Raw genomic sequence first — 13,475 nt, 5'->3', positions numbered from 1 at the left:
CTCATATCTCCCACAAAGACTATATATGTCCACCCCAATTTAATTAATGGTTTGGTTAAGATTATTTTTAGCCACACCGATCACAGGAACCTTAGCCCAATGATTTCGTTTATCGAAGCATCAAATACATCTACCTTGAGTGTTAATTCATTTAACCATCATGTTAACATATGAATCAATTGATGGCATCTTAGCAACGAACGATTGCTCTAACAGGCTTTTTCAAGGTAATAATTATTTCTTTTATGTATACATCATGTTTTAGCATATTATTTCTTTTTCAAAGAATGTTATTTCGTATTTTAGAATTTTCATATAAATTCCCTGATTTTCATACATAAAACTCATAACGTATTCTCTACCCATAACACGTACATAGTATATAGAAAATAATTAGCATATAAAATGGTCTGTTGAACTTAACGTATCCTCCTTGATTCTAAAAATCTTTTGCACTTGAATTCCGAAGACGTAAGATAGTGTAGAAAATCGGCATAGTTTGTATCTTCATAACGTTTAGGATTCAAATAGTCAATGAGCTTTGGTGACGGTGTAACATTTTCGCTTACACTGTGTAAGGATGCCACAGAGAGTCTAGACCGCATGGAATTAACCGCAACTCTATGAACCACACTCTTGTACCTTCCATTGCTAAAGATCTGTTGAGTAGACACCCATTGTTATGTTATGACCTTTAAGATACTATCATTTATAAAACATGTCCAGATTGCGAAAAGCTGAATATTTGATGAGCAAGAAATTAACTAACCTCAAACTGGTCACCAATATTGACAACAAATGAATTAGGAATGGGTTTAACTGTAACCCATCTGTCGTTGTGTTGTATTTGAAGACCTTCAACTTGGTCCTGAAGCAGAAGGGTGAGCAACCCATAGTCGGAATGAGGTGGGAGACCAAGTGTGAGTTCAGGCTGTGGGCATGCAGGGTAACAGTTCACCATGACAAGCTGATTACCATCTTTCGAAATCACTTTCTCATCGGTAAGCCCAAGGCTTTCGAGTATTGCATCCATCACCCTTTCATACAAATGTCTGGTTTTCATTGAGTACTCACCCACTGCTTCCCTGTTAGAATATAAAATATCATTATTAGAACAAGACTATATATCAAAGCAGATTGAACTGGTCGAAAAGTTTATGAACCAATGAGAGCTTAGCAAACACAATGGAAAGTAGATAAATATCCAAGTGACCTAATAGCTAGGACTTATATATACGTTTAGGTGTAACTATCAGGCCTAAAATATTCATACGTTTAGAGCTCTGAATTCAAAAGTTTTGGTTTTATCAAGATTTCAAGTTTAACTAATTCTGTTTAATTTTTGTACACAAGTAGAGTTTTACCTCAAATCAACAGGAGAAGAAGGCCAAAGAGGAGCGAAATCTTGCATGGGGTGACAACTTAGCTTCAAGAAGTCTCTCCAACAGAAGACTCCATCATTATTCTGGTTGAAGCTAGTACCATATCGAACAGGTTGAGACAAATTATTCGACATGTACCTTTGTCTTTCTTCAAAAGGGAGCTCGAAAAACCTTTTGCTTACGTCTATCATCTTACCAATCACTTCATCTGCAATCCCATGGTTTACCACCTGTATTAAATAATGAGCCAAACATGAGCTAAAATTCTAATTAAATATATTCAACAACATTATTCCGAATCATACCTGGAAGAATCCAAACTCTCGACAAGCATTAGAGAGAACTTTAAGGACTCGGCTTCTGTCCATGCCTTGAAGCAGTGTGAAATCGATAACGGGTAAGTGGATGCAGTCATTAAGAACTAAACTTACGGGTCTCTCTTGAGGGGGTAGTATGTACTTTTGTGGAACTTGTGTTACACCGTTCTCGCACAAATGCTTGACCCCTTTCTGGTAAATGTGTTTGGGAGGTTCGACGTAGGGTTCAGCTGGTAAAGACATTGATGCAGATGAGAGAATATGTGAGATGGAAATGATACTGAAGTTGGTGCATGATGCGATATATATATATATATATATATATATATATATATATATATATATATATATATATATATATATAAGAGAGTTGAAACTTGAAAGAAATGTGGGGGTTGACCTGGTTTAGGAGGGGGGAAGGGGTGAGAAGTTACCTCTTTTGGACCCAGTGTACGTTACTTGGCACATCTTATAGACTTTGAACACCGATTAAAATGCTCTGATTTTGTATCGGTAAGGATCTTTTGTTTGAACAATAGATGTTCTTAATCTAATTGGTATATAATATACACTCATGGACACATAATTTCCTCCGTCCCAATATTATTGTCCATAGACAAAAAACAATTAGATTAAGAAAAACATTATTTACTATTAACTTTATATAAGAAAATGACAGTTTTGTTATTACTTTGCATTTAATGCTTAGTTTGTTAAGTAATAATGAGAATGTATTTTGGTAAAAATGTTATTTATTTTTAAAAATGGAATATTATTTTGGGACAAACAACAAATAAAAGATTAACTATAATTTTAAGACGAAGGGAGTATGATACTAAAAAACTTATTTTTTGATGGCAACTTTTGTCACAATATCCATCGGTGACAAAAACGGATGCGTAATCAATTTCTGACCGACTTCTGACGATCTTTTTTATGGATTTTGACGAACTGCATCTAATTTTGCATTTCACGGTAAAATTTAAAAGATTTCCCAGAACACCTAGTAAGTCCGCCATAGAATTTTGAAACTTCATCAAAAATGGAAAACATGATCCATGAGTTTTATAATAAAAATGAGTTTCATAATAAATAGAAATTCACAAGTTAATAGTATATATCTATATTTTATATTTCATATATATAGTTTAACAATTTAGTTTTTACAAATGTATTTAACCTTACATGCGTCAATATAATATGTTGATAAAAATGAAGTAAAAAAGTTAGTTTTTTGTACGTAAAGAATTCAATTCTAAATACATTATGTCACACTTTTAAACCAGACAGCGGAAACGTTCGGGGATGGAGAACTTCATTTGTAGTATCACAACACATGCATAATACTAATCATAGTACAAACAACCATTATATTTAATAAGTATAAGGGGGTGTTTGGCTTAGCTTTTTAGAGGGTAAAAGTCTTTTTTGAAAAAGTTACAAAAAGTCAGGTTTTCCTAACTTTTCTAAAAAGTTGATTTTTCCTTCTATTCAAAATCCAAAAGTTGCTTTTAAAAGTCATTTGCCAACCATCTTTTAGCTTTGATCTTTTCCTAAAAGGACTTTTGGCATGTGAAAAGCTAAGCCAAACACCCCCTAAGTATATACATATGTTCCATCATTGTATATTGAAACCAAAATAGTTATACAAAAGAAGACAAGACTCAAAATAGCTCCATCTTCTCAAAAGCTCGGGGAGAACCTGTCTACTGTTTCCCTGAGAATACAAATAATTTGAAAAGAGAGTATCAACATAAAGTTAAGTGAGTGCATAAGTGTTTATGTTTGAAAGAATATTTTCTGTTTCTTGAATATGTAAATTGTTTCCAGAAAATCCTATATTTTCCGTTGTATAGGAAAAACAGTTTTAATTACATAAAACCGTTATGTTTGTAAACCAATGTTATGTATGTGTATTCCCTTTGTAAAGCTTGTAACTGTGAGTGTGTCTGGTTCCACCAGCTGTTATTGTAAACTGTAATGTAATACTATAAATTATATCTTGTAAAACTAGTACTTTGAAAATGTACTTATGTTTTATTAATTATACATTAACGTATTATTAATATCTTTTTAATGAGTTATTATAACCATACTGAGACTTGATGGCCTGAAACAAACTCTTTGTAGGAGTTTCAATTGTTGATAACAATTGTCACTCATTGGTGTGTATGTCTGACTGTAACTAGCAGCCTGAGTGCGAGGTTGTCAATCCCAATATAGATCTACACACAACTTGTTTCAATCCCCTGATTGGAGATTCTAGTTATAATATCAGAACTATAACTATATTATTTAAATGAAATAAACAACTTGAATCAAATGACTCATAAAAAACATATAAACGATACATGCATAATACTTATGAAAACCTAATCATCATCAACTAATGATTGATCGTATATCCCTAAATTAGTATTCTTAACATGTATTTGAAAGTTGTATACCATTGATTTGTTTCGAATCAAACATTCGTTTCTTGTAAAACGGTGTATTATAGTGTACTTGAATCATGAATTAATGTTCTATGTATTATAAATTATACCTATTATAATTTATATATACTTTCTGAATTGGTATTAACTGTTCTTGAATGTAACCCCTTGCTCAACATATTACAAAGGGTATTTAAACTAAATGAAATAACTTTTATATTTATATACATATACAATTATATATAAGTAAATTTAAACGACATTCGGACAAATAACCGATAGTCCACATCCAAACTAGGAAAAGGACCCAGAATGAGTTATTAGTCCTAAGCTTTTTAAATCTTATATATATATATATATATATATATATATATATATATATATATATATATATGAATTTTGGGGAAAAATATAAGTTTATATAAGAGTTTGATAAAAAAAAATGAATCATTGTAATACGAAGGTGCACATTATTATCATGGGACAACATGTACTCTATAATTACATTTAATTAAATACAAGAATATTTTAGTCTTTTAACCTATATTTAAAAATAGAAGATCCCTTATTTATCTCCTAATTTGATGATAATTTTATTAAATACTCATTTATCTTATTTAAAAATAAATAAACATAAATAATTGTATTAGTTTTTTTAGCAAAACACAGGTCTATTTTGTATTATGATGAACATGTGTCTCATTTCATTTTTATAGAATATGATTTTATTCAAATGATTTTTTTTTTTGAAAATTAACATTCTTAAGGAGCCTGCATATATTTCCAAAATTAATAATTTGCATCAAAAATAATAATCATTTTATTGCAACGTTGACACAGAATTCCAAAAAACATATAAAAATAACATAAATAAGAATTTCACATAGCACAGTGTATTCTTTGATAATATGATCATTCTAAAAAAATATAAACAAAGTGCATTCTTTTAGAATTTTAATTCTCGCATAATGGTTGATAATGATAATGAGTAAGAAGACATAATAAAGAATAGGAATAGGTGAAAATGGCGAACAATTCTGTCAGAATTTAACATGTTCACATTAACAAAACATACCTACATTTTGAGTGATTCTAATAGAATACATGAACATAAAATAAAAGATGGAAAAATGAGTTACAAATACATGAAATTTTTTGATATAAAAAATGTCGATCTGCAACTTCATTTAAGAATTAGTTTTCATCCCATATTTCATTCCTCTACGTTCTATTCTTCAAGAATAAGTTCCAAAAATGTTATTGTTGCAATCTTCAAGAATTACTTCTCCATTCTTCAAGAATCACTTCTTGACCTGATACCATCAAAAGGCACCATCAGACCATGATTTGTATTTCTGTTTCTTCACTTCATCATCACGGCCCCATATAAGAATCATAATTGCCACCTTTGAGACTTCATCAACGCAAACTACCACTGTTAATTCATTAGTAATAACTTTAATTTAAAAAATAATTGGTTAATATAAAAATAAACATTTCAAGAAATACTAACGTGTCACTAACAAAGATGAGTACATTGAATTTATACAACCCCAACAATACTAGTTCCACTCCTTTGAATGTTTTCCCTCTCATATCTTGTAGCTAAAAGAGATTCTTTCAAGAAAACAAAATATATGACGATAAAGAAACTTAAAAAGATTTTAGAATTCAGACATCATTTAGGTCTTTATTGTTTGATAATCCAATGTTTATATTCGTCCTTTTATGTAGATTGCTTTGCAACAACAAACATCAAGAATTACATTCCATTAACCATTAACAATGGATAGAGAAAGAAAGTAATAAGGCGGTGGTTTAGACATTTACATGCTCTAATGGTCGAGGCATTTCTTTAGTTCCTATATTCTTTATGTTTAGCAAACACCACACATGTACTAATTCCAAAAATGGAACTCTAGTGGGATCAATTTTCCCTCTCAGTCGATTAGGATCGTGTATTTGTATGATGTTATACTCCCAACAATATCTTCAAATAGACATAAAACTCCATAAATCCCACTTCATCTCCTATAGTTTTCAAAAGGGGAAACACGTAAAACATCAACCAATCTCCAAACTCAAATTGCACTCATAACATGAACTAATTACAAGCACCAGATTATAATCATCAAACTAAACAAAACATTTAATATCTATGATACAGAGAATGCGATTAATTAAAGCTCACCAATTAAGATAAGCAAGGTAATATAATTACGAGACCCAAATTAAGTATCAAAGTTTTTTTGGCCAAGTAAAGTTAACATACCAATCAAGGAGAAGCAATAATTGAATCAGAATAGTGAGGCTTAATATTACTTGGATTCATTTATAGAATAAAGAGGAATGAGGATTGCATGATGGTCAACGGTGTATAAGTACAACGGTCAGGAGAGGGGGCTAGGTAGATAGGTGAGTGAAATTAACCAGAAAAATACCTTCATTTGGGGTATCGCTTGAAGAAATGGAGATATATCATTTCAATTGGGAATGAGACAGAAAAGGGGTATCAGTGGTGGTAGAAAGATGAAGGGAAGGACAAGAATCAAGTGGATAAAAGGAAGAAACCTAAGCAGCAGGAAAAAAAGAACTCCGATTAGGCCGCACATCAGAAAAAAAAATCCAAAATTCAAAATCAGCCCTAGCCTTTTTTTTGCGTGTGATGCAATGCAGTAACTGATGGTTGAAGGACACATACGGGTTATTGGAGATGGAGGTATAAGGATAGTATAAAGATGGTCGTGGATGTAATTATAGCCGATGAAGTTGATAACGGTTGATGAAGATGATGTCGGTTGCAATGAAGACGATTGCAACCCATGGTTTAGGTTGCAGGTTCCTGGAGATGAAAAAAGAGGAATATGGAAGTAATGGTGAGATGTGGACGGAAGGGTTTGGCCGGCATATGGGTTCTAGAGATCTTAATTTGATCAAAACACTAATCGGTTACCATAATATTAGGAAATTAGTATAAGATAATAATTAATTTACTTAATAAAAGTATGAAATTACCCTTTATCAAATGATTGGTCTAGATTTGGCCTTACATTCACACAATAAATAGGGTTTATATATGAACCTAACTCTCTCTCTCTCTCTCTCTCTCTCTATATATATATATATATATATATATATATATATATATATATATATATATATATATATGTATATATATATATATATATATATATATATGAACTCACTTGATAAGTAGTGATTTGGATAGCGATTCGTTTTCTAGAAATGAGTGTATTTGATGAAAAACCGACTTTACTTGGGCAAAGTTTCGACTGGAGAAAGTTGTTTTTCTTGAGAATCTCGGGGTAATTTTGACTGGTGTAAAAATGAGGTTAATACCGGAGGATATCGCACCTCCTATTTATACCCTGTGAGGGTTCGATCCAGAGGAGATAAGAAGGACACGCGTCTCACATGCGAGGGGTGCACGAGTCCGAACTCGGAAGATGCCACCGCAAAACCACGCGTCGGAACCGAAGTGGGTCGCGCTTCGGATGCGAGGAGGAGGTGACACGCGTCAGATTTCGCTTGGACCTCGCCTTCGGTCGAATCAAAAGATGTCACGAGGCGGACACAAGAAAGCCTCGCATGCGAGGTGACGTGGCCGAACCCCAACCATGCGATTTTTCCCGATTTTCAATATTTTTCGATTTTTGTGCCCAAAAACTTGCGAAATTCGTAACTTTCGCATACGAGCTCCGTTTTCGACGTTCTTTATATGCACGCTTAGGTAAAATTATACTCTACCACTTTTGTTTAGACTTTGTCGGCTAATTTTGACTTTATTTTTAATATTATTTTTTTTAACTAACCGGGACAGGAAAATCCGTTAAAAATTCATAACTTCTTCATCCGACGTCCGTTTTTGTCTATCTTTTTACCGTTGTACTACTATTGACGAGACCTTCAATTTTCATTTAGGTTGTGTTTGCTAAAAATCACTCGATCTTTATTTCGAGTTTTTAGCTGTATACTATTATACTGAAACTTAGAAAAATCATAACTCCTCATACAAAGTCAGATTTTGACGTTCTTTTTATGAAAGTTCTCGGTTTAACATATTCTACAACTCTCATTTATATTGTTAAGGCTAAAACGCCTTTTATTAAAAACTCACTTTTTACGCTGAACAGTGTTTTGTTAGTTTTGTCGCAAATCTTCGATTGGTCATTACTTCTTTGTTATTACTCGGATTTTAGTGTTCTTTATATTTTTGAAAACCTTGTTACAATATCTACCACTTTGTTTATCCCAATCGAGATTATTTAATACTTCATTTTTGAGGGTCGATTATGTAAATGTACACAGCATGCTAAAATTTCTCTTTATTATTTTAAAAAGAACTACAAATTGGCCTATATTATTATATAGGTTTGAAATAACATTTTGTTACATTATCCCCCCGTTAGAGAGAATTTCGGCCCGAAATTAGCATTTCAGATAGACTAGGGAAAAAATGTGGATATTTCTGTTGCATTTGATCCTCCCGCTCTGAAGTGAATTCAGGTCCCCGCTTTGCATTCCAACGAACCTTCACTATCGGGTTACGGCTTTGTTTGGTTTTTTCTTAACTTCCCTGTCTAGAATCTCTACGGGTTCTTCCATAAAGTTGAGACTCTCATTTAACTTGATTTCCTCAAGTGGGATAACAAGAGTTTCGTCTGATTGACACTTTTTTCAAGTTCGAAACGTGGAAGGTAGGATGAATGTTACTTAGTTCTTGGGGTAGTCGAAGTTTGTAAGCTACAGGAGTGATTCTGGAAAGAATCTCGAATTGTCCTATGTACCTTGGATTCAGTTTGTCACGCTTTCCAAAGTGTATCATTCCCTTCCAGGGTGAGACCTTTAACAAGATGCGGTCACCAACCTGGAATTCCAAGGTTTTTCTCCTTTTGTCAGCGTAACTTTTCTGTCTATATTTGGAAGCTTTAAGTCGCTCCCAAATTTGTACGATTTTCTCTGTAGTTTCTCGAATAATTTTCGGACCAGTGAGAGCAATGTCAGGAGTTTGACGTCTAGCTAGCTGCGTGTCACCCACTTTAGCCAGCACAAAGGTGATATGCACTTGCGCACATAGAGGGCTTTGAATGGAGCAGCCTTTATGCTAGTGTGATAATTGTTGTTATAAGAGAATTCGACAAGGGGTAAATGAGTATCCCATGCCTTTCCAAAGTCTATCACGCAAGCTCGCAACATGTCTTCTAATGTTTGAATCGTCCTCTCACTTTGTCCGTCGTTTTATGGATGGTAGGCTATACTCATGTCCAGCCTAGTTCCTAGAGAGTTTTGTAAAGACTGCCAGAAACAATAGGTGAATCTGCTATCTCGGTCAGAAATAATAGATATTGGCACACCATGCAGTCTAACAATCTCCTTGAGGTAAGTTCTTGTTAGCTTCTCCATCTTGTTGATTTCTTTTATTGGCAAGAAGTGTGCGGATTTGGTTAATCTATCGACGATTACCCAAATAGTATCATAACCACTTGATGTTTTGGGTAACTTAGTTATGAAATCCATTGTAATCCGCTCCCACTTCCATTCAGGGATTTCAGGTTGTTGTAATAAACCTGAAGGTTTCTGGTACTCTACCTTGACTTTGGCACAAGTAAGGCACTTGCCCACAAAGGTAGCAATTTCGGCCTTCATGTTAGGCCACCATTATAGTTTCTTGAGGTCCAAATACATCGTGTCTGAACCTGGATGAATGGAGTATCGGGTTTTATGTGCTTCATTCATAACCATGTCTCTGTGACCACCGAACTTTGGTTTCCAGATTTGGTTCATGAAATAATAGACTCCATTATCCCTGACTTCGAAATTCCTATCCATTCCCCTCAAGGTTTCACCTGCCACATTTTCAAGTTTTAAGGCCTCGAGTTGAGCCTCTCTGATCTTTGTGGACAGATGTGAATGGATTGTCATGGTCAACGAATTTACTCGGCGTCCCGAGCATTCTTTTCTGCTAAGGGCGTCAGCTACTACGTTTGCTTTACCAGGGTGATAAAGAATTTCACATTCGTGATCGTTCGGTAGCTCCACCCATCGTCGTTGTCTCGTGTTCAGCTCTTTCTGATCGAAGATATGCTGGAGACTTTTATGGTCCGTGAATTGTTTTGCATTTCGTGCCATATAAGTAATGTCTCCGGATCTTCAGAGCAAACACCACTGCTCCTAGCTCAAGGTCATGTGTTGTATAGTTGACCTCATGTGTATTATGCTATCTTGAGGCGTAGGATATAACCTTTCCTCTTTGCATAAGAACACTTCCAATCCCTTGATTAGAAGCATCACAGTACACTACAAAGTCCTCAGTCCCTTCAGGTAGAGACAAGATCGGTGCACTACACAAAGCTCATTTCAGTGTTTGGAACGTTGTTTCTTGCTTCTCTCTCCCAACTAAAAGTTACACCCTTTTGTGTCAGGGTGGTAAGCGGTTTAGCGATTCGGGAGAAATTTTGGATGAATCTGCGATAGTAGCCAGCAAGACCTAAGAATTGTCAGATTTCTGTAGGTGTTTTGGGTGCCGACCAGTTTTCAATTGCCTTGATTTTGGAATTGTCCACGTGTATTCCTTCTGAACTGACCACGTGACCTAAGAAATCAACCTTCCTGATCCAAAACTCGCACTTTGAGAACTTCGCATAAGCTTTCTCTGTTCTCAGAGTTTGTAATACTTGACAAAGATGTTGGCCATGTTCCTCTTTGCTTCTTGAGTAGATAAGGATGCCGTTAATGAAGACTATGACGAATTATTCAGGAATTGATGACACACTTTGTTCATTAGGTCCATGAACACAACAGGTGCATTCGTCAATCTGAATGGCATCACTACAAACTCATAATGACAATAACGAGTTCTGAACGTGGTTTTGTGAATGTCCTCCTCCAAAATCCGTAACTGGTGATACCCGGATCTTAAGTCTATTTTCGATAAGTAGTGCGCACCTTGAAGTTGGTCGAACAGATTGTCAATGTGAGACAGAGGATATCGATTCTTGATGGTAAGTTTATTCAGCTCGCGGTAGTCTATGCACATGCGGAATGATCCATCCTTCTTATTTACGAACAAAACCGATGCTCCCCAGGGTGAGAAGCTTGATCTTATGAAACCTTTGCTTAGGAGTTTGTTAAGCTGGTTGGATAATTCTTGCATCTCAGAGGGTGCAAGACGATAGGGAGATTTGGCTACAAGGGTAGCCCCAGTGATTAAGTCGATTCGGAATTTGACTTGTCGTTCGGGAGGCACTCCTGGAAGATCGTCGGGAAAAATGTTGGGAAAGTTGCAGACCTCAGGAATGCTTGCGATGTCTTTCACTTCTTGCTTTTCGTCTACCATGTGAGCTAAGAAAGCACAGTACTCGTTGCGAAGGTATTTATGTGCCTTGATGCAAGAAATGATCTAAAGGTTCGTTCCGGGTTTGTCGTCGTAGATAATAAGATTTTCATTAGTTGGCAAGTTCAAGCGAACAACTCTTTCATAGCATAGGATGTCAGCATGGTTAGAACACAACCAATCCATACCTATTATTATGTCGAAACTTTTGATAGAGACCGGAATAAGGTCTATTGGGAATGAAAATTTATTCAAGGTAAGAGTACATCCTATGTATATATCTTTGGTGGGTTCGGATTTCCCATTAGCCATTTCGATTGTGATAGTTTCATTTAGTGGTTGGGAGTTTTGATTTAGCAAGTGTTTGAAATTATGGCTCATAAAGTTCCTCTCAGCACCACAATCAAATAGAATGCATGCATAAGTGTTGTTGAGAAGAAACGTACCCGTGACCACCGTAGGGTCTACCACTGCTTCTTCGTGACCCAAAGCTAAAAGTCTCCCAACTCCACCAACATTTCCAACTTTTGGACAATCTCTCTTGAAATTCCCCACATCGCTGCATTTGTAGCATGCTTGACCTACTCCAACAGCAGGTACTTGGTTAATCGGTTGGGTTGGTGATCTACAGAATCGGGCAGTATGCCCTTTTCCATTGCAATTACGACACTGCATTTCTCGACAATTTCCGTTATGGTGAAAATTACACTTGTTGCACTTAGGGAGATTACCAACATAAGGCTTAGCTGGTGCAGGGTTAGCAGGAACAGCAGCAGGTACAGTAGCAGCATTGACTGCAACTAGCTGTCGCTTCTTTCAGGATTCCTATGCAGACTTGCCCTTCCTCTTGTTCCAACCTTTCTTCTTGCTGTTGTTGTTGTTGTTGTTGTTTCCTTTCGATTTTTTGGTGTAGCAACCACTGAGTTTTGACGGGCTCCATGGTCAATAAGAGATTGTGCTAAAACACTTGATTGAATCTGGGGCGACAGTCTCAAAATATATCTCTCTATCTTTTTGCTCTCCAGAGCAACCATTTCTGGGCAAAGAATTACTAAGTCAAGAATCTATTGGTATAGATTGTTATGTCAGAACCAACCATTGTAACACCCCAAAGCTCTTGATCGAGTTTTTGAATTTCCCCTCGAGGACAGTATTCCCGCACCCGCATAGTTTTTAAGTTCTCCCAGCTTATCGAGTTAGCTACTACCAGAGTCAGTGACTTAACATGGCCATTCCACCATGTTAAAGCTCTATCCGAAAAGGTACAAACAGCAAATTTGACTTTGTTGTTCTCTAGACAGGAGAAAACTTCAAAAATTTCTTTTGTCTTCTCAATCCATTGTCTTAAAACCATCACTCCTCCAGTTCCATTAAAGATCATGGGTTTGGTGTTTGAGAAGTCTTTATAGGTACACTCTCGCGAGTGTCCCTGAATTTCGCTATGGTTGGTAGGGTGTACACCAGCTCCTGACCCACCAGCACTAGGAGTGTTGATATAAGACATGGCAGCTGCAATAGTTGTCGTGACCACCGCTTGAAACATAGCGGCGGCGAATTGGGGAGGTGGTGGCGAAGGTGGTGTCGGTGCTTCATTGATATTTTTATGCCTTGGATTTCTCCAAGGAGGCATCGTTTACTATAAAAGTTAAAAGATAAAAAGATGATAAGATATCAAGAGTGAAGATGAATTTGATATCTCTGAACTAAACACTTAATTCAATATGAATGTTGTAAATAATTGGAAATAGAAGTCCACTGGAAGTACAACTTGCAATAGGATAATATGAATTTGAGTGGTTATTTTTCAAAGAGTATGAAAATACATGTCGATTGTATTGGTATATTAAGTACATATAGTCTGGAAAACTTGACCTTAAAGCATGTCTATAATATACCACAATATTGAGAAAGGGTCGACATCAAACCGACCTACTGAAATAAAAATTTTGCGGTTGTATTGCAAAACATGGAAAATAACACTAGAACA

The 13,475-nt window shown here is 35.4% G+C and overlaps 1 protein-coding gene across 1 annotated transcript; it reads right to left on the bottom strand.

The window, feature by feature from the left end:
* Nucleotides 1-274: 274 nt before the first annotated feature.
* LOC145068929 (putative 2-oxoglutarate-dependent dioxygenase SLC1) lies at nt 275-1,970 on the bottom strand. The gene is made up of 4 exons (XM_079015898.1): nt 1,688-1,970; nt 1,365-1,612; nt 770-1,085; nt 275-659 (listed from the first exon to the last, which is right to left on the bottom strand). Exons 1-4 carry the CDS (start codon nt 1,940-1,942, stop codon nt 420-422), a joined length of 1,059 nt encoding a protein of 352 aa, XP_078872024.1. The 5' UTR covers nt 1,943-1,970; the 3' UTR covers nt 275-419.
* Nucleotides 1,971-13,475: the final 11,505 nt, after the last annotated feature.

This window comes from Lactuca serriola, chromosome 8, assembly GCF_051521515.1.
Source record: "Lactuca serriola cultivar US96UC23 chromosome 8, Lser_US96UC23_V15, whole genome shotgun sequence".
Classification (NCBI taxonomy): Eukaryota; Viridiplantae; Streptophyta; class Magnoliopsida; order Asterales; family Asteraceae; genus Lactuca; species Lactuca serriola.
The sequence above is the reverse complement of the archived record's forward strand: the minus strand, read 5'-3'. Positions and strand labels throughout refer to the sequence as shown.